The 20,615-nt window shown below is 46.5% G+C and overlaps 1 protein-coding gene across 3 annotated transcripts in view; it reads right to left on the bottom strand.

The window, feature by feature from the left end:
- The window catches only part of GRIA1 (glutamate ionotropic receptor AMPA type subunit 1), a 120,151-nt gene that overhangs the window by 61,133 nt on the left and 38,403 nt on the right, over positions 1-20,615 (bottom strand). For all 3 annotated transcript variants that reach the window (XR_013776109.1, XM_079319810.1, XM_079319809.1), the window contains exons 3-4: positions 3,435-3,674; positions 2,640-2,824 (exon numbers count right to left, since the gene is read on the bottom strand). Coding sequence is in view for 2 of the 3 variants with exons in the window: in XM_079319810.1 (XP_079175936.1) it covers positions 2,640-2,824; positions 3,435-3,674 (425 nt within the window). In the remaining variant the exon portion in view is untranslated. The remainder of the gene's footprint in view (positions 1-2,639; positions 2,825-3,434; positions 3,675-20,615) is intronic.

Here is a 20,615-nt window from a genome sequence, read left to right as displayed (position 1 = left end):
GCACTGGTTCGTCTGCCTTAGCCCTTCTCTGATGAAGTGCTCTTGTATGCATAATAAAACTCATCTGGTTCTCAGCACTATCGTGGGGGTGGCAATTAACTCCAGGGAAGGCTTCATTTAGAAGCAGTTCCTTACACAGATAATGCCAGCTCCACCAGCTTCCCTGCACAGGATCCCTCAGTGTGCCTTCTGCTGAGGTGTCTGGAGCTCTCAGAAAAAACCTCTCTCTACCTGAAGCTGTGAAGATAGATACCTCATTATGAGTGGTTTTCTGAGCATCTTCCACTGCCAGATCTGAGAAGCAAAACCAGACCAAACTTGGCCCTTTCCATCATCAGCTGAGACTGACCTTTGCAGCAAGTCCTAGACCTTGGAGGAGGAAGGAGAATCTCTGGTGCACTGGGATGTTTAAGAATTATGATCCAATTCCCCTTTTCTCCAGTCAACAACAGCTGGCATTGGCTCCTTCAGCCCCAGCCCTCCTTTGATATTTTATGAGGTGTCAGAGCTGATGAACCGGAGAGCGCTGCCATCCAGCTCTCCCTGAGCTGTTCATCTTACAGCCCATCCTCCTGAATTATGGAGCTCGTTTCCTGTGTTTTACACAGTTATTTGTGATCTTAATTTATTTTAAAATGCTTGCTCAGTCCTAATGTGTCCGGACAGCAGTGGCAAGCTGAGGTTATAATAGCATTTATCACTCCTCCTGACTGTGGTGAGAGGCTGTGCTGGGCTGCATGCTGATTGCTCACTTGGGCCACCTAGGTTTCATTACCCACTTCTTAATGGGCAAGTTTGACATCTATTAGAGAGAAATCCTCTCAGAGTGAAACACTGGCGGAGGAGAAATCCCAGTTACTCATTTTAATGAGAGACAAGGAAGAAACAATAGAGGGCTTTGATGGAACACAACCCACCGAGTACTTATCCCATTAAAGCTACACAGCACAACCCCAGAGCAACCTGCCCTGATCCAAGGCCTGGCTCACAAATGACAGCTACCTTGGCAAAGATAAATCAAACCCTTGAGACATGACACAGAGAAATCTCCCAGAGAGAAATCAGGTAATTTTTAACACACAGAGCACTGGCTCCTCCACAGCTGCGGTCACTGGAGCGCCAGGGACGCCTTGCTGGAGTCACTGATGCTATTTTTGTTTTTGTATGGAGGAAAAATGAAAAGCAGCAGTGTGGGTGTGAGGGGCACAGGGGTTGGACAGTCATCCCCAGCTCTCCTGCTCACCATGGAGCACAAATCACAAATGCACTGCCACCGAGAGACAGAGCCAGGCTTGTCAGGGAAAAAGATAAATGCATTGAAATGTCCCTGAGAGGAATACCTCAGCCAGTCAGAGGGACAGGCAAACTGCACAGTGACACTCCCACAGAGGCTGCTGGTGTGCTGAGCTGAGAGAGCAGCCAGCAGCTCCAGTTAGAGCCCAGGTTACAGTCCCAGCTGAATTTAACATGATAATGAGCTGAACACTACCTTTGAATCCCTCCAGGCATCTGTACACTATGAAAAACCTGGCATTGCTTTCTCACACTGGGACAACTACCTCTGGTCTCAGAAATCCTGGTGGACTTGGAACAAGGATGTAAAAAAAGGTGAAAATGGACTACACAGGTCTGAGAAAGTTGCTCACAACCCTATCCCTCACAGGAGTGTTACATGCCAGGCACAGATGTCTGCTGGAATTGCTCTGTAATTTTTGCAGTAAAACACAGCTTTGTACCTCTTCTCCCTGGGAACTGATATTTTTTATAGCATTGCAAAACAAATAATCACAGTATCTGGATTTTTAGCATTCTTTAGTGTACAAATAGCTTTTCCTATACCTAGGTTTAACTCTTGCTCCAGTTATGTGAGGAAATTTGAAAGAAAGCCTTATTTTCCTGCTCATATCAAGAAGACTAGATAATAATTGACTATGCAACTTAACATTCTGTTAGACAAACCAGGCTTAAAAACCTGACACTATTAATCCTAGAAATTTGATTTACACTAAAGAAAAGCCAAATTCACTGTCTAAGTCACATCAAAATTTTGTTCAACTGCAGCTGCTCCATAGCCAGAGGGAAGATTTTGCCCACTGGAATAAGGGGGACTCAACCCACCCCAGGCTTGTATTTGTCTCCTGTCCACAGAAATCCATATTCAGGACAGATGTACCATAATCCTTCTGTTCTGCTGGCACAGGTGTGAGAATTTGGTGCAGCACATGGAGGCTGCAGGAGCAGGAATCTGGCAGTGCCAATTCACACTTTAACTCAAAAACTGCAGAAAGACTCAGCAGAATCAGGAGGTGCCACACCTTGTGCACACTGCTTGGAGGAATTAGCACTAAAGCAAGGGGAGCAAGGGGGTGTGAAGGGCTCAGCAAAGGAGTTAAATGAGCAGGGAACATGGAGAGTGGAGCTCACTCAGCATGAATTCATGAGAGCTTGTACTGTTCCTGCAGCTTTACTGTTTCCACAATAACACAACAGAGAGACATCTGCAAGCTAGCAGCTGCAAGGCACACACCCCAATTCCACTGAGACCACGAGGAGACAGGGATTAGCCAAGAATGGGGAGAACTCCTCCAGGGAGAAACAACCCTCCAAGACCCCTCCCAGCAGGCCCACACCAGCACCACCTTGTTGAGGATGATGTTCAGCCTCTCAGATTCACAGTCCACCACCACCAGCCTTTCCTTCTTCTTCTCCAGCTCCTGGAAGAGCACTCTGTAGCCCTCCTCTGTGGTTGTCAGGATGTTGACAGCTGTCACCTGCCAGTTCTTCTCAGCTGCAGTGTCCAGCACTTTCTGCAGGACTGACAGCCCTGGGGTGGGAAGAGAAGGGGGAGAGCCAGGTTTTAGCTGTGCAATGGCATCTTTCCATCCTCCTGACAGCCTCAAGCCAGGCTGGAGACAGAGTCACGAGAGCAGCTAATAGTCTAGATCTGACCCAAACCCAGCTGGGCTAGAATTAATGACTCCTGCTTTTTCTGTCCTAGCACAGATGATTCCAGGACTAATTTTCCTTTGTAATCAGCAGATCAGTCTCATTGATCAGGCCCTGCTGTCGGATACACATAAGAACTCTAATCCCCATCTTTCTGTCTGTCACTACCCAAATAACTTGATTTGGCTCAACCATAGTTTCCTTCTCATCTTTGATCTTCTTAGGCTGTGTGCTCCTGAGGTTAGGAACACCCTCAGCAATCACAGCACACTGTCACACTGTTTTCAAAGAGGTGTTGCCTTCTTGGACCAATGAGCCTTTTCCATTCTGTTTTGCACGAACTACTCTATATAAATGTAGCGTTTCTTTGAATAAAGCTCTCTTTTACTCTTCCCTTACACGAGGAGCTGTGCTGCATCATCCTTTTACCACTCTCCTACAGGCTGGAATGCACCATTTCCCTGCCAGGAGCCAGAGCCGTGACTCACCCCGGTCAGCATCGTAGATGTAGACAAACTTCTGCCAGCTGTAGTGCTCGATGACGCTGATGAGAGCGTCCTGGAGCTCGGGGCGCAGCTGCAGCACAAACTGGTTGGAGGTTTCCACGGGGAAGCTGGGTGTGATGAAGCAGACGTGCAGGGCCCCGCAGAACGACGTCAGCATGTTGACTGTCCTCCTCTCATAAAAGCCAAAGATGGCATAGACGCCCTTGGAGAACTGGGAGCAGACTGCAGGAGCAGAGGGGAAGGGTGTCAGGGCAGAAAGTCAAGGAGGTTTCTCAGCAATGTTACCATAGTAAAGGTTTTCACTGAGAGAAGCTGCAGGGTGTCTCTGGACTGGGTAATTTCCCCCCAGGTGGGTGGGTTGGTGAAGGCAACCTGTAAAGAACAGGGCTTATGGCCATGGAGTGCCCTGTCCTTGGCCTCCACAAACCTGCTTTATTTCTGATAGGAAGAAATTACTCAAAATAATGAAATCAGTGTCCCCAGGGCTGAAGATTTTGCTGCTTCTGGGGTAAAATGAACATGGGAACCCCTCAGCAGAAAGAGGTTACTGCAGGCCTGGATGCATTCCTGCAGCAGAAGGAGTCTTTGCACAGCAGCACAGGCTTTGTGGCCAACAGCTCCAGAGGGAAGCCATGTGTTTGCCCTCAGGAGCTGAAGAAACCACTCTGAGAGGGCATCTCAGCAAAGGTTCAAGGTTCAGCTCAGCCACAGCACAGCTCCAGGGGGATCTGTCCTGGGGCACGAGCTGCTGGCACTGAGTTGGAGCCTGTGACACCGGGAGGGTGTTGGTACTTGGGAACACAACTTTGGCAGCTTCTGGTTTCCTCACAAAGCCAAGGAGACAGGGCTGTGAGCCCAGTGAGGTATCAGCAGTGCCCTGGGAGGGCTCTCTGGGCTCCCTGCAGGTGTCTGTCTGTCTGTCTGTCCTCAGCCCCTGTGCTGTGCTGTGCAGGGAGGGCTCCCACAGGTTACAGCCCTTCTCTGGAGAGCACTTTATGCTGGGAAAAGGCCTCAGGACCTCAGCGAGACCGAGAGCTCACACTTTGGGTTGTAAAACTTAGCCCCTGAGACAGTCAGGCTCATTTAATATCACCCCTGTTTATGGCACATCCCAAGTTACCGCCAATAAATTTCCAGTCTGGAGGTGGTGGCAGTGACAGCACTTCTCCTGTGTCAGAACTCTTGGCACTAGTGTCTCCTCCTGTTGTCACTCTGACTCTGAAGACCTCTGGCTGTGACATTTATACTGACTCGACACTTCACACATCACTCGCCCACTCTCGCAGCAGAGGAGCTGGGTGTGACATTGTGACATTCCGGGGTCCCTCTGCTCTGCTCGGGAATCCCTGACCTGATTTCTGCTGCTGACTGCCAGTACCAAACCTCCTGCATGTGTGGCTGCAGACAGGTTCCTACACACGAGCTTCTTGCATCCCCAGCTGGGCTCCACGTGAGCTCTGTCCCTGCAGCAGGGACCCGAAGTCAATCCTGGCTGCCTTACAGCCATCCTGGAAAACCCTTGTTCCTCACTTTGCTTCTGACAGCACCAAACATTCTGAGGGAAGAGCAAGGACTCCTACTGCCCATTGTGCAAAGCAAGTCCCTGCTCCCGTCTCACCCCCAAAATGAAGCAGCCAGGCTTCATGGTGCTGCTGAGAGCGGAATCTCGTAAAACTGGAGAAATGTTTTCTTTTTTCTTGGAGCTGAGCCCAGTTTTTGGGCATCCCAGTCCCACAGTTTGCTCACAGGGTCACTCATCCTCTTCTCACTGATTAGCACCTGTGATCTCAGCATTTTCCTCCCACCAGGGAATTTGCTGTTCTGCAGGGCAGGGATGCCTCAGAAGCCCGAGCCGAGACGGAAATAACCCCCTGTTCTCTTTATTTTCACAGCAGTGCCTCTCTTTGCAATCAGCAATTGTGTCTGTATCAGCTGGAGTCACTGCCCTCATCATGAGACTGACACATTCAGGAAGAAAAGTAGCAGATACAGATGGAAATAGTCTGAGCATCGTTTCCATGTGGCTGAAGCAGTGGGTCTAATGAACGGTGCGAGATGCCATATGTGAGAGATCAGAACGTGATCTCCAGAGACCCAGGCTTCAGCCTCACTGAATGATTAAAGAGACATTTTCAGGACAGCTGAACAATCCAGTACAATTAATAAGCCAGACAATAAACTTAGCTGGCTTGGTTTGTTTTAAACAAGGCACAGCTTCCTTGGATTTTCTTTTCTATTCAAAAAGAATCTATCATTTTTCATGTTTTATTTTTTTATAAAACTCTGTGGCTCAGTCACGCTCAGGATTCCCTCCTACACTGTTCTGAGACATCATCAGTGCCAGCATTTGAAACAGATTGTACCAAAGACAACTGGGAGAGTGAACACTCTTTATCATTAGTAAGTTTGGAAAGAACCCTGACTGGCTTTGTACTTGCAGGATAAGAGGGGCCATGGACAAGGCAGATAATTTGGAAAGGAAAAAAAAAAGCTTGCCAAGAGTTATCTCCCAAAGAAAAACAAAAAAAGTCTTGTGTCAGTTAATGTGGAAAAATGAAGAGTGAGAGCTGTAGCCACCTTTCTGGGATTGAACTTGGTATAATGTAAAAGCAGCGGCTGCAAAATTATGTAAATCTCAGGGCTATTTTAAATTACAGATGCTCCAAATGAATTTACATAGCAAAACTAAAAAGAAATTACTTGCTTGTTATTTAATACGCCAAGAGATTGCTGGAACTTCTTTACATTTCCTTCAATCGTTTTATGAAGCAAATTTGTTAATTATTCTGTTCTCATTTGATTGCTCTGCAACTTCCTAATAATCTACTACCAAGGATTGTAAACCTTAAATAGAGGAAGCAAATATTTTAACTCTGTTTTTTAGTGATGAGCAGTCACTAGCTTCCAACTGATGGATTTCTAAATAGATTAAGAAACATAAAAAGGGATGAAGATTGTGCTGGAATGGAAGCTCCAAGAAGTTGGTCTCTCCTGGTCACTTGGCTGGTGACAACATCCCCCTTGGCAAGCCTTGTGCTGGCTATCTGTGAGCAGCTGGCCCCAGCCCAGCTCTTCCTGCAGAGGAGAGCTGCAGTCAGCCTGGAGACCAGCTCCAGCAGCTGAGTTTGGACAGTTCCACCTCCAGCTCGCTCCTGCAGGCAGGAATCTGGGTGAAATCCAACAGCATAAGTGTTTGCCTATCCCAGGATGTGAGCACGAGTGAGGAGGGTTTGCTTGGATGCAAATGGAGACATCTGTGGCTGTTTGCATTGCTGTTCGTGGCCTCTGAGCTGCAGGGTGGGAAAGGACAGAAATGTCAGTTCTGGGCTGTACCTGTGCTCGTCTTACACTGAATTTGTAATTTATTACAGAAGAGTTTCCCTCTAAAACAGCCCTCAGATAATATAGTCCATAATGATTGATAACCGTGGCAACTACTTCCATGTTCTCCTTGGTCAGTCTTGTTTAATTATCAATTTGGGATTTGTGGCTGAGGTTTTCCCTGTGTGTGCTGCACCATTTCTCCCTGAGATCTCTAGTGCTGTTCAACAAGGAAAATTAGGTAAAAGCAGAGGCATTAACAAGATTGTCACCTGGTTCAGCTGAAGAGAGAATCCAGTGGCAGCCACCTGCTCTCTGGACACACCTCTGCAGAGTGCCTGTTCAGCTGGGGGAGGCAAGAGCCCACTGACTGCTCTAATCACTTTTCTAAACTACAGCAAAAATCAAAATAGCTGTAAGTTAGTTAAAAAGTGACTGATGTGGTAGCACAGGCAGGGTAGGCTGCCCCTCTCCACCTGTGTTTTCAGGGAGCTGATGTGTCCTTGAATTCAGATGAGGAAAAAGGCATCTGTGTGATTCACTCATTCTTGGAATCCACAGACTCTAGGATCTCTAGTCCTGCAGTTTTTCTCAAAAGTTCTCTTTTCATATGGAAATATTGAAGGTAAAGAATGTACATCAGAGAGAAATACTGATTTTACTGAAAGCACACACAGGAGAGGACACCTATTTGGAGCTGAAGAGAGGCAGCTCTGGCCACCTTTGCAGATGCTTCCAAGAAAAAGAAAAATACATCAGTAAACACATCAACACTCACAACTTTAAATTGCACATTTTCTCTGTGGAAGAGGAAAGCAAAAGAGGTGTTTTAAGTCTGAAAAAAATATATGGTAGAGTGAGTGGATTTCTGAATTAGGAGAGTCAGAGATATTTTGCAAGCAGGGGTTTGACCTGATCTGTGTTGTGGTGGCTGAAAGGCAGATGTCAGAAAAAACAGGTATGTTTCTCTTTTAGGTTTTGGTTACAGAAGATAACCCAAAAAGTTTCTCTCAGAAACAATCACCACGAAGAGGGGCTGAAATAGTTTTAGGATTTGAGACAGGAGGAAAGGCAAATGGGCTGCACAGAAGGATGGAAATGAGGATTTGGTCTCCAGCAGTGAAAACTGTGCATTCTGCTGAGAATCTGCAAACAAGACTGCAAAAAGGGAACTGCTCTCCAGGGACACAGCTGGGGAGGAAGCCTGGTAGGAGATCCTGGCAACTGCTCATCTGCCATCCCCTTTAGAAGCAGAATTTTCACCATTTCACTGAGTTTAAGACTAGAAAGGGACATTAGATCATTTCTACTGACTTGTTGTATCTCATGGACTATTAAGTTTCCCCCAGCTACCCCTGGAGGGAGCCAATAATATGGCTTAGCTGACTCTTAGGAGATTCAGCTGCTGCATGTGCCTCTGTCAGAGAACAGAAGTAGCAGAGACAGTGATAATACCCAAAGCCACAAGAGTGGTAAAAAACCTGATCAAATGAAATATCCCCAGATGTTCCTCACAAATGACTCATGTTCTCACTTGCAAGAGGGGACAGACACCCCAGATGGTTCCTGCCAGATCTCAGAGGCCCTTCTGACCCTGGAGAATGTCATGGCATCTAGGAGGGAAGACACTGCATCTTCTCCAGGAAAGCTGTTCCTACGATGCTGAGCTGCACATGTGGCCAAATTACCCCCCATAGCCCAAATAAAAAAAATAGAGAAAATATAGATTCCAAAATAAGAAGAAATCTTTGAAATCACGCAACCCAGCACACACCAAAATGAAAAAGTGACTTTTAAAAATTACAAAGTTAGTGTGGCCATGTGGACACTGCTGAAAGCTCAGGGAAAATTCCAATTTGTATTCTTCCCAGGCTAGAGACTTTCTCAGAGATAAACAAGAAAAGGAAGAATGAATAACATAGATTAACACCTGGTGTTGATCACAGAGCAGTGTGTGTTTTGCTAAAAGCATGTTTTCAAGAGGTGACCAATGAGCCTTTTCTATTCTGTATTGCACGAACTATCCTATATAAGTACAGTAACCTTTCAATAAAGCCTTTCTTCTTGCTGCCTTGGAAGGAGTCGTGCCTGTGTGTGTGTGTTGTGGTATTATTCACTGTTCCTAATCAGACAGCAGCATGGCCAGACTTTGAGGGTAATAAAATAGTGATCCAATTATGCCAATTATCCTCTGCAAGCTATTAAAGATGAGCCCTGCACTGCCTGCAGCCCCAATATCATCCTGGGACACCCTCACTTGCAGCAGAAGACACTCATAGACAACAGTGGTGTCGAGAAGCAGCTCCCACATTCTCCCCTTTGCTCACTTGGAGTGTGTTTGTGCACATGTGGGGAAGAGGAGGGAGGATTTGCATGCACGATTAACTCTCAGCACGCCCTGCCTGGAGGCGACCCTCACACGGGGATGGAGAGCCTGTTAGCAGGTTGGCAGAGCTGGTGGGGTTCCAGGGAGGGAGGCTGCTGCACTGAGGCTGAGCTCAGCTTTCCCCCAGTGTTTGTGCTCGCAGCTCTGCGGCGCGGCGTGGGAGCCAGAGCATCCCAACCACAGCCTGCTCCCACAGATCCTGCAGCAGGGGAAAGCCACGCAGATCCTGCACTCCCCCATTGTTCCACTCTGTGCATTCAGCTGTCAGCAGACATGTCCTACGTAGTTGATCGACTGCAAAGCAGGCTGATGTGCCATCACAAGAAATACATGTGTTTTTTTCTTTCAAATGTGTAAAAGGCACAGAGGAGTGCTCCCTTCCATCATTTCCCTGCACTGCTGCTCTAATGATCCTGGAAGATGGAAGGTAGTGTTGATTTTTACATAAAGATCTGCTTTCCTTCCCTCATATTTAAACAATAAGCTGTGACTGAAGAGCTGCTCATAAGTGCACAAGCTGATAGCTTCAATTTTTTCAGTTAAGTTTGCCTGCCTAACAAGTAAGTCTTAGTTTGCCTGGCTGACAAGTAAGTTTCCTTAGAGAGCAAATTGGATTTGGGGAACTTCTTTCTCACATGCCACTGAGTTTTAGGAAACAGAAAGAGTGTGGTGGTTTGGTCACCAACAATTAACAACATGGACTCTCAGACATTTAAGTGAACTTTTGAATTAAAATCAGGATGGTGGGAGATACAGCGATGGGGAGTTGACTTTAATCTCTCTAAGGGACAAGTTGAAGGTCCTCACTCTTCCATTTGTGTACTTTAAATTTTGAAATCTCCTTTTAATTTACTACTAGTCTTTGAATGCAGTTCTTATCCAGTGTGACTACAAAACAGAATAAAAAATCCACTTATCAAAGGTCTTAATGAGGTCACTGAACTAGTTGAAATAAGGAAAGAAGGAAAACATATGTCAATATTCTACTTGCTTGCCTTATTTGTTTTTGGAAGTATTTTTGCTTTGGGACTGCTAATACTTTGTTGGGTCATATATAACCAAGAATTAAATATATTGAGGAGTTTACAGTCAACACAAAATACTTCTGAGCACTTTTAATAGGAGTTAGATGCAAATCCCCAATGCAGAGGACACTGAGATCAGAAGCATCCTTAAGAGAGTCTAATTTCTTCTGTGGGTAGAATTAGATTATTATTCTAATAGGGGCAGTTTGGCTAATGAGGGTCCTGTGGTTAACAGATCAGATTATGTGTAAGGAGAAATGGGTCCATTGCCATCTCTGTGTCAGGTTTGTTATTTAATCATTATTTGCTTGTGAGGGAACTGCTTTTCTCTGAGCCCATCTGTTGCAGTCCCTTTGGTCAGAGGCTGACTTTAGCACTGTGCTCATACAGATCCAAGGTAAGGCCCATTTCTGAGATGGAGGCACTGATGCCATGATCTCAAGCTGTGTAAGACTCTTGTTTTCTACTGCCTTCATCTCTCCAGTGTCCCATACCACACCACAGCTTTTCCACAGCACTCCCAGCTCTCATAATTTAAAAAAACAGAAAAGACATGCAGAAGGGCTCTAGTGCCTGGAAAAACCCCTGCACTTTTCAGCTCTGATAAAATATCTGACCTGTTTACCTTGTCTCATTGTTTAAATAGGAGTGTTTTCCTCCATGCCAGTCTGGCTCCTTTCTGGGGGACAGCTAGCAAACCCATTTGGGATACAATCTTCTTTTGTGGCACATTTTGTCTTTGAAGTTCTTAGAATCATAGAATGGTTTGGCTTGGAAGGGACCCTAAGGATGTGCCAGAACTGTCTGGCACTGCCATGAGGTCTGCTGGGCAGTCTGACTTTGTGCTGTGTGCAGAAAGAACCCAGCAGAAATGCTGCTGTGCTGGTTCCCTTGGAGCAGCAGGAGCTCTGCAAAAGCAGCTGAACTCTCCCAACCCTCAACCCTCACCTCGAGCTCCCCTGTAGATGCTCCAGAGGGAAGGATGATCCCTCACGGGGCCCCTGCTGCAGATGGATGCTCCTATGGGACCCACAGACCCAGGAAGACCAGAGATCCCTGCTCTCATCTAACCTTCCACAAAGAAATTGATAACTCCTAATTTGTCCTCATTGAACTCTCTGTGTCTGAAGCAGAGGCATAAATATTAAAGCAAGATTACTACAAATGGAAAAGCGACAGTGACATTGTAAAAGGAGATGAGGGATGAGGGTTGAACCAATTTTCCTTCTGCTTTTTTATTAGATGGCCTTTTGTATTATATTGGTCCTTCTGAAGACAGTGCTGTACAAGGAAAAGTAAGTACAGGATCATGGTGAAGATTCTGCTGGGAAGGATGAGCAAACAACAGAGGGAAAGAACAGAGCACCAAACCCTCAGCACGTTAATACAGTACACAGCACTCCTCTCAGCTCACCACAGCATTTAATTCTGGGCTGTGAGTCCTGAATTATTAAAACAGTCAAAAGAGGAGAGTGAAGAGTGGGAGGAGGGAAGATAAGCAGTGACAGAAAGCAAATGTGTCACACAGAGAAGGTCTTGCTGCAGATGAAATACATTTTGTCTTCAATAGCTTCTTTTCTTTCCCTAATAGATTGTATTGGTTCACAGACATTAAAGCTTCAGACTGTCTTCAGTGCAAGCCTCAGGTTCTGGTGGAGATTTTGTAAGGGCCTGTCTTGAAACTGTCTGCAGAACTTTATACTTGCCAAGGACAAACTCCTTCAAACAGAACCTCTCACACACAGCATCACGTCCTTGGGGGCTTGAAGTGGCAAGAGGCACCTAAAGCCACCTGAGACATTATTTATAAACATTCACATTTTCTATCCACTTTCAGGGCTGCATTACAGGTTTCTCTGAGTTAGCAAAGCAGATGCTCCCAAACCTGCACGTGCTATTGCTGCCCCAGAAGTGCCAGCTCTTCTGCAGTCACTGCAGCCATTAGTTTTGTGGGAAGAGAGAGAGACACAAACCCAGCAAACAACTCCCAGCACACAAGGATTAAGCTCCAGAGCACAACCCTTTTATGCTACCTGGTTGCACATTGTGTTCACCTGAGGTTTGTGAAAGCACCAATGGTTTTGAAACATATTTAACATCTCAGCAAGGGCTGAGTTTGGTGCAGAATGACAAGATCCTTTGACATCTGAGAGTGCTGTTTTTTGTCAGTTTAAGTGCCTCCCTTGGTGGCTCTTTGCTGTAGTTATGTCTTGTAGGGTTTTTATTTTCCCTTTTCACATAAATGTTCCATTCCATTGTACTCACAGCTTTGTTCAGGGCTACTTAATGTCAGGGGGAATATCACCATTTCTTCCCTGTCATTAGAACAACTTTAATCCCGTGTGCACTGGGAGGCCAATAAATGATAAGAGTTGCAACATTTTGATTTCCACAGTGCCTCAGAGCACCAGGTTTCACAGAAAATCCCAAACAAACAAGTTTAAGCTTGAGATCTTTTAAACCCAGTGGGAGACTGTGTTGTCTGGGGAGCAGGGAGGCAGAAGTGTGACAGATGGTGAGATATGGACCTATGGTTTGCAATTTTGTGGTCTCTGGTGAAACTTCTGTGATTGCTGCTCGCTGTGGGTGGTGGAACAAACAGTTTACATGGAGTGCATCCAGTCAGGGTGCCCAGATGGAGCTCCTGCGAAGGGGACATACTTAAACCAAGGCTGCAAGCAGCTCTAGAGGCCAGTTCCCTCTCGTGGGAGGTGAGGACATCCATCCCTCTGAGTGATGTGAATGGTGGGGATGCAGGAATTGGGAGAAAACTTCTCTGCCCCACTGCTCCCACAAACCTGTGGGTAGACCTGGAGCCCCTTGGGAATGTGACCCAAAATACCAAATATGATCCTGGATACCCAGCACAAGTAAAGGGGAATTTGAAATTTTTTTATAAAAAAAACTTAGGTGAAATTTATGTTATTTTACCAGTATGACACAGGGGACTTTTACAGCTACTCCTGAACCTGCACTTGGACCCAGAAAAATCCTCTCCCTTAGCAAACTCACAGGACTGAGGAAAGGACCAAGATGTGGGACCAAGCTGCAAAGCACATCACCAGTTATATAAAATTACCTTAGATACACATATTTTGCCTGCAAGACCTTTGGGCAACCAAATCCCTTTAATGTTAGTGTCAGGGGCTATCAAACACAGAGCAAAATTTCCTGAAAGGCTTTTCAACTGGATGTTTTACTTGCAGAGCTTGATATGTCACAGTAAAGACTTATGCTAATGAAAGATAAAAAATCATCAACTACACAGGGGCCAGTGAAGACACCAGGAGCCTCTCAATTATCCTGCTGTGGTACTGAGAAAATAACCTGGAAAATGGGATGTGAGGCTTAGGCAGAAGAATGTTAGAGCATCCTTAACATTAGGAAAACACTGAGATCCCTTCCTGACGTGCCTACTTACAAGCAAACACCTTCCCCACTGATTTCTATTCTGGGAGAATTTTTGAGCTGCTGGAGAAAGAGACTCTCTAGTGAGCTGCAGAGAGCAAGAGAGATCAGGTAAAACACTCTCCATAAATGCAAATTGCAGGGAGGCCAAGCAGAGCACAGGAAGGGGAGTTGCTGTGAGCCTGGGGGTTTTTCATCATTGCAGAGCAGTGACACTGCACACACAGATGCAGGCTCTGCCTCCAGCAGTCACTCAGTGTAAACCAAAGTGACATGATTTAGGCAGCTAGTGAGAAAACCCCACTGCTTCTCAGCAGAAACTTTGCCTGTAAAATATTATTTAGACAGAAAAGCAGCAGCAGACTGGGAGAAGCTAATTTGTACCTCTTCTCACAAGGATCAGAGACTCTTCCAGTATTCACCAGGTGTTGCTCAACACTTCTGTTGGCATTACAGAGAAATGCCTCTAATGAAATCCATTTGTTCATGAAACCGGGGTCACTTGCCAGCCAGGGGCAGGCAGGTCAAGCACAGAGAGGCACCAGGAGCATCATCTTTTCAAGGAATTCAACATTCCTTGGATTCAACAAATGCTGTGCAAGACAGCTGAGCCATGGAAAGCTTCACTCTTCAGGTGTTGGATTTGCTTCCCACAAGGAAATCTGGGGAAACAACACCATATACTGGACTCTAACTGCACAGCTGAAGTGAGCACATGGATGCCTGAAGGTATAATTAACCTAATTAAGGTTATTTATTCCAGAAGCCTCTGGGGGAAAGGCTGGTGGAACTTCCAGCTACAAGAGAAGGTTGGCAGGGCAGAGGCTGCTGCCACTGGTGGGAAGAACCCCAAAAAACTTTGTGTGGAAGAACAGGTAAAAAGAAACATCCCTGGGACAGGTTTTTTTCTCTTGGTGTTCACAGGAAGCCCGAGGTGCAATATAAAACCTGTGATTTGACACCTCTGGGACTGTCCTACCTAACCTGTGAGGGCTGTGATTTCTTCTCTCTGTGCTGCAACCCACTTTCAGTGCTGAATGTGGCAGGCAGGAGTGTGCAGTGTAGCCTTCACTTCGAGCTCCTGACCCTCCTGCTGGAGTAAAGATTCATTTCCCTGTGAGAGAAATTCTTTCTGGCTGCCTGTATTTAACATGGCAGTGAACATCTGCAGTCGTATTTCCAAGGAATTTGTTGTGATCATTCCTCTGCACTGCTAGTCCTGACAGTGGAGCAGTGTCAGCTGAGAGCCCTGGTGGCATTTCCAAAACTTGCTTAAATTACTGACTTGTCTGCTGTGTCTCTTTAAAGAAGAGATGTTGGGATGATCTTTAGGTGATTTGGGTGTGTAAGGAAGCCATATGGTGCATTCAACCTCTGAAAATTTGGTTTCTGCTAATATATACTGAAAGCTTCTCTCCTGTGACAACTTCTGCCAGTGCACTCCTGAGGAAAGACACTTTTCTGGCATTGAGGAGCAAAGGAAGAACTGGGGTGTCATGTGCAGGTTTAGTTGACAGGTTTCCTCTGTCCATACCCTGATAGTGCAGCTGTAAATCCCTGGCTATAATCCACTTGCATCCTCCTGCAAACTTCTTTCTACAACCTCTCATGTAAAGAGAGATGAGAAAATCATCAGCTTTCTGCCTGGTTACAAATATTAGACTGTGCAATACAAGTAAGACAATAAGAAAACATTCATTTCAGCGTAGACAGCTAAAAAACCCCTTTATTTCAGTGCAGAAAAGTTGTCTACATTATAGTTTCCCTGGTAACTACATGGAGGCCAACAGAATTACACTGGGTCTAGCTGTGGTCTAGTTTTGCCAGCTGGGAAACACATCATGTTTCCTGCAGGAGGCTGCAGGGATACAGGACCTGATTTGTGGGTGCACTCAGCTGTGACTCGCTTGTAAAATGTGCTTGTTTCACATCTGCTCGAGCACAGGCCACCAGGCCCTCCTCAGAAGCATCCTCAGGCATGAAACCAAAAGGAATTTGTGATAAAAGACCCTTGAGAAACTTTTCTTGACATGTTTATTGGAAAAATCCTTCAAAGCAAATGGATGGGAAGTAACAGAAATCCAAGGAGTTGTGAAAACTGGACAGGAGAGAGGAACAGGGGAAAGGAGGTGCAAGCTTGAGGTTCATTGATGGGAGAAGAGCCATTTTAATTTAAAAATCAATTGGAGCTTTGAAAGAGAAAAACAAGGATGAGTGTGAAGGGGGAGTTAAGTGCAGGTGCATTCAGAGATCCAAGGGTCAGGCACCTTTTTCTGGCAGGGGGAGAAAAATGGGCATCAACCTCTGGGTCACTCTCTCTGAATAAAAAAAGTAACATTTTTTTCCCACTTTAATGCTGACAGGTTTTAGCTAAGATGGGTTTTTCCTGAAAGCCTGGCAGTCTGTCCTCCACAATTGAGGCCCCAGCTGTGCAGACACACAGACATTTTGGGGTGGGACCCAAGTGCCCTCACACAGACCCCTCTTTGCCAGACAGTGAAGAGCAGCCCACTGCAGCCCTTTAGCAGGAGGATGCTCACATTTCTCCAGTGAATCCCTTACCCAGGCAGGGTGCTGCTCCTGGGCTGTCCCTGCTCACTGCTCTCAGAGGGGGAAGGTTCTGGCAGCAGGACAAGGCAGCTCTGCAGGGCTGGGATGCTCCTCTCCAGCACACACACACCTGGCATCTCCCCCCAGCCTCGGGGGTTTTGTGGCCAGCTGTTGAGTGGGCACTGTGCAGCATGTGGGAGCCCAGGGCGTACCCCTGGCCTCCTTGGGGGTCTCAAAACCCCCCTGGCGAGGGTCTCAAAGACCTCTGAGTGAGACCCTGGTGTCACAGGTGCTGAATTCTAACCCCTGGAGAAAGTTGTCAGCACAGAGGGAATGGAAACAAGCTGCCAAAATTAGTGAAGTGTAAATTAGATTGTTAGAAGGTAGATAAATAGGGTTTTTTTTAATGTTTATGATAAGGGACACGTGGCCAAGATAGAGAATTTGGGGGGTGGACACCTTTTCCTCCTTCTTCTCCATGTCATCCATGTTGGGTGACACGTTGGCACTCTTGGACTGGATGGGTTCAGGGCTGGACCATTTAATAAAATTGTATTGTATTGGGAAAATTTTGTAAACATGCAATACATAATACAAACTACATAAGATAAGCCCTGCCTTCACCAAGCAGATTCCACCATGCATGCCAGGCTGAGCAGACCCTGCTGGCCAGACAAAAAGTCCCTGAGAAAAGAAACAATAAACAATCCTTGGAAAAAGAGAAAAGCGTCTCCAGCAATCTCTCTTCGGCTGCTTCAGAGAAAACCAGGGTTTGAACCACCTTCATGTCCCTCTGGGGTGATCTCAGGGCAAAGGAGAAACCCCAGACTGGGACACAGCAGAGCTCATGCACTGGCTTTAGCTCTAAAGCCACTGCAGTTCCTCTCTCAGCTCAGCCTCAGCCCCTGTGGATTCAGCTGGGCTGGAGGGAAGGACAGCATGACCCCTGGCCCCAGAGGCTGGAGACCTTCCCAGAACAAAGCCATGCCCCTCCAATGCCTTTTGTTTGGCTCTCTCTATGTGATTTCATGGTTTATTAGCTTTTTTAAAGCCCAGGGCCATCTAATGGCTGGATTTTCAGCGTGGCACTGGGTGCCCAGCTGGTGGCTTTTGGGCAGAGTTACTGCCAGGCACTGGTTTCTGGGACAAGAAAATCTCTCCCTGTGAGGCAGGGATGGTCTGGACCAGCAGCTCTGTGGGCCTCAAATCAGGTTTATCCCTTTCTCCATTCCTCAGTGGGGCAAAGGGGAGTTATTACCCTTGTTGGCTCTGCCAGGTGGATGCAACATGGACTGTGGGTCTCAGGTAAATGAAAATGTAGGAGGAGAATTTGGTCACCTTTGCCACAAAATTTGTCCAATACCTCTTGTTGCAAAACAGAGCAACTTCAATAAAGAAGTGAAGATTCAGATTTATGGACAATCTATATTTTAGGATCATGCTTCTAAATGAAATTGTTTTTATGCTTATACAGACTCTTCATTTCTGGTTGGAAGCCTCCTACTTTATTTTCAAGGCGTGAGATCTTATATTTGTTTAGCACCTAACACCTAGGGGAATCTCAAATTGTAGCTAGTCAGTTTTTAGCCTTCTCCCTTAAAAAAATAAATACATTCTTGAAAGCTACAAAGCAACTGGCCAGGCTTTTGATGATCTTTCATTAAACAGAAAGCAAACATTCAAATGGTCCATTGGACAAGCAAAGAATCAATTTATTTGAAGAAAGTTACCCTAGACACCCCAGTTATTTTAGTTCATTTTACTATAAAAGCTTTGGTAGGCTTTACTTTTAGCATCTCTGAGACAAAACTAATGCCAATGGAACAGATCCAATTAAGACAGGCAACAAAGCTAGCTGGAATTTTTCATCACCTTCAAATAAAAACTGAGGCCTGATCAAAAGCAGGAAGTTGCTGGTTTTGACAAAACAGCCTGATTTTCACAGGGAAAAAACAAAAGGGGAAAAAGTTTTACTGTTAACTCAGAACATTAAAAGATAAATTCTGGAATGGAATTAACCCTCCTCCCCTGCTCTGGATCATAAATTGCTCTGCAGGAGCTGGCAGTGTTCTTTTCCCCTTAAAGAGATGCTGCAAGAGCAGCCAGCCAGAGCAGCAGGGATAATTCTGAGGTGAGAGGTGGAGAATATGGGGTCAGGGGAAATGTTGTGTTCACACCCCGCTGCAGGTGGGATGTTTGGGCACTCCAGAGCTCCTTCTCCTGAGAAACACACTTATTTCTGTGTGGATTTGCACTTTTGCACCCAGACAACCTCTGCTCAGCACAGCACGTGGTGTCTGTCCTGTGCTGCTCATGGGGGATGTTTGCTCTGTGCCACAGTGTGTCTGAGCCCTCAGCCCTCAATTCCCACTGCCCCTGGGTGCTCACCTTTCCCTGCTCTGACAGGTACAGGAGGGTCCCTGTGCTTCAGCTTTCTCCCTGTGCTTCAGCTTTGTCCCTGCTTTGTCAAGCACCTCCTCATCAGGCTCAGCAATGCCACAACCCTTCCCACCATGGGGCATGGCTGCTTTTCCCACCACCCTGTCCCTGTGGTGCAGGAGACCTCCACATCCCAACACTGTTTCAATAGAGTGATGCAGGGAGCCCAGGCAGGTGCAAAGGAGAGCTCTTTATTGCCAAAACCCAGCTTTTTTTAGCAGTTAGCCATTATCAGTTTACACAAGGCACAAGCCAAGCAGCCACCATGCACCACGATGGGGCACGTGGCAGTGGCACAGCACATCTCACATCTCTCACATCTCTCACTCCTGTTCCAGATGAGTCACTCTCCCACAGTTCCCTTCTCCTTAGCCTAAGTAACTGGCCTGAGCCTTCCCTTTCTACAGCCTTGCCTTTAGGAGCCACAGCAGAGCACCCCAGCAGTGCCTGGCTGTGAGCAGCCCCTCGCACACCCCTGCAGGAGCCCCTCCAGCATTCCCAAATCCTTCTGCCACACACCTCCCCAATCCTCCTTGCCACATCCCACCTGTGCACACACACACAATCACACACAAATCCTCCCATCAGCTCAATCCCAGGTTTTTCAGTGCCTTTCTCACACGAAGCTCTTCCTTATCACCCTGCTCACAGATCCAGGGCTGATCTCTGTCCCTGTGCCACATGCAGCCACTCTCTAATCTTCCCTCTCTTCCACACACACACACACGTTTTACACAGAGGCTAATCCTGCTCAGTGTCACGCACTCAAAATCCTCCTTACACGCCCCCTCCACACTGAGTAATCCCTTTTGGAGTCTGGCACACACGATCCTGCATCAGCATCCCTCCACAGCATCCACAGCATGCTTCACACACAGCAAGCTCTGTGTCACACACACCTTTGTGCCACACACACCAATTTCTTTGTGTCACACACACACCATCTTTGTGTCATACACACCATCTTCTTTGTGCCACACACACCAATTTCTTTGTGTCACACACACCATCTTTGTGTCACACACATCTTCTTTGTGTCACACACACCAATTTCTTTGTGTCACACACACCATCTTTGTGTCACACACATGATTTTCTTTGTGTCACACACACCATTTCTTTGTGTCACACACACCAATTTCTTTGTGCCACACACACCATCATCCCCCCTGCCTGCAGCACCTATTTTTCCTTTAGTCTGACACGTGCATGTGAACCTGCCCTCAGTGCAGTAAAACCAGCATATTTTTGAAGTGGGATAAACCAATGTAAATGAGATAATTGGGGATGGAGCCTTGGATATTTGGGTAACTGTCCTGAATAATGGAGATGCTGTCACATGAGAGGATCTGGCATGTCTCAGTGCAGGGAAGCAAAGCCTGAGAGGGGATGTGTTGCTGCTTATAAAACCTTCAGAGGGGTAAACACTAGAGAAGAGCTATTGATGCTAAAGGACAACATTGGCATGGGAACAAGTGAGAATAAACTAGTCATGAATAAATGCAGGCTGTGAAGCACAGAGAGATTTGTAACCATGGGAGGAGAGCAGCTTGGGCTCTGCTTTCCAAAGGGAGCACAAGCAGAGCTGGTTTTGTCTGAGCACAGAGCCCCGAGGTCCCTTCCATGCTGGATCACACCCCATGGTGTGAGTGTGCACCTGCAACTCTCTACCAGCAGAGTTAACACTGCAAAAGCACTTTAATTTTTGCCCTTTTCTCCTGCTCTGCAGCACTGAGGTGGGGAAATGGAGCAGAGAGCTCTGTGCCCTGCTGGAAGGGCAGCACCCAGGTTTGTGCTGAGGTTGCTGTGGCAGGCACAAAACACACTTCTGTTTCCTTTGTGCACATTTGCATTCCAGAAGCACCTGCCTCCACTGTCTGCCTGTCCCCAGAGACACAGAGCACCTGACATGTCTGATAGGAATGACATATCTGTAACACAAAAACCACACAAAAAACCACAGGGGAGTTTTTAGTAGTGACTGCAAACACTGCTACATGAGGATAATTCTGCATGAGCCATTATTCTCCCAGG

The sequence above is a fragment of the Erithacus rubecula genome (genome assembly GCF_903797595.1).
Source record: "Erithacus rubecula genome assembly, chromosome: 16".
Classification (NCBI taxonomy): domain Eukaryota; kingdom Metazoa; phylum Chordata; class Aves; order Passeriformes; family Muscicapidae; genus Erithacus; species Erithacus rubecula.
Note: the sequence above shows the minus strand (reverse complement) of the source record. Positions and strands in the feature narration are given on the sequence as shown.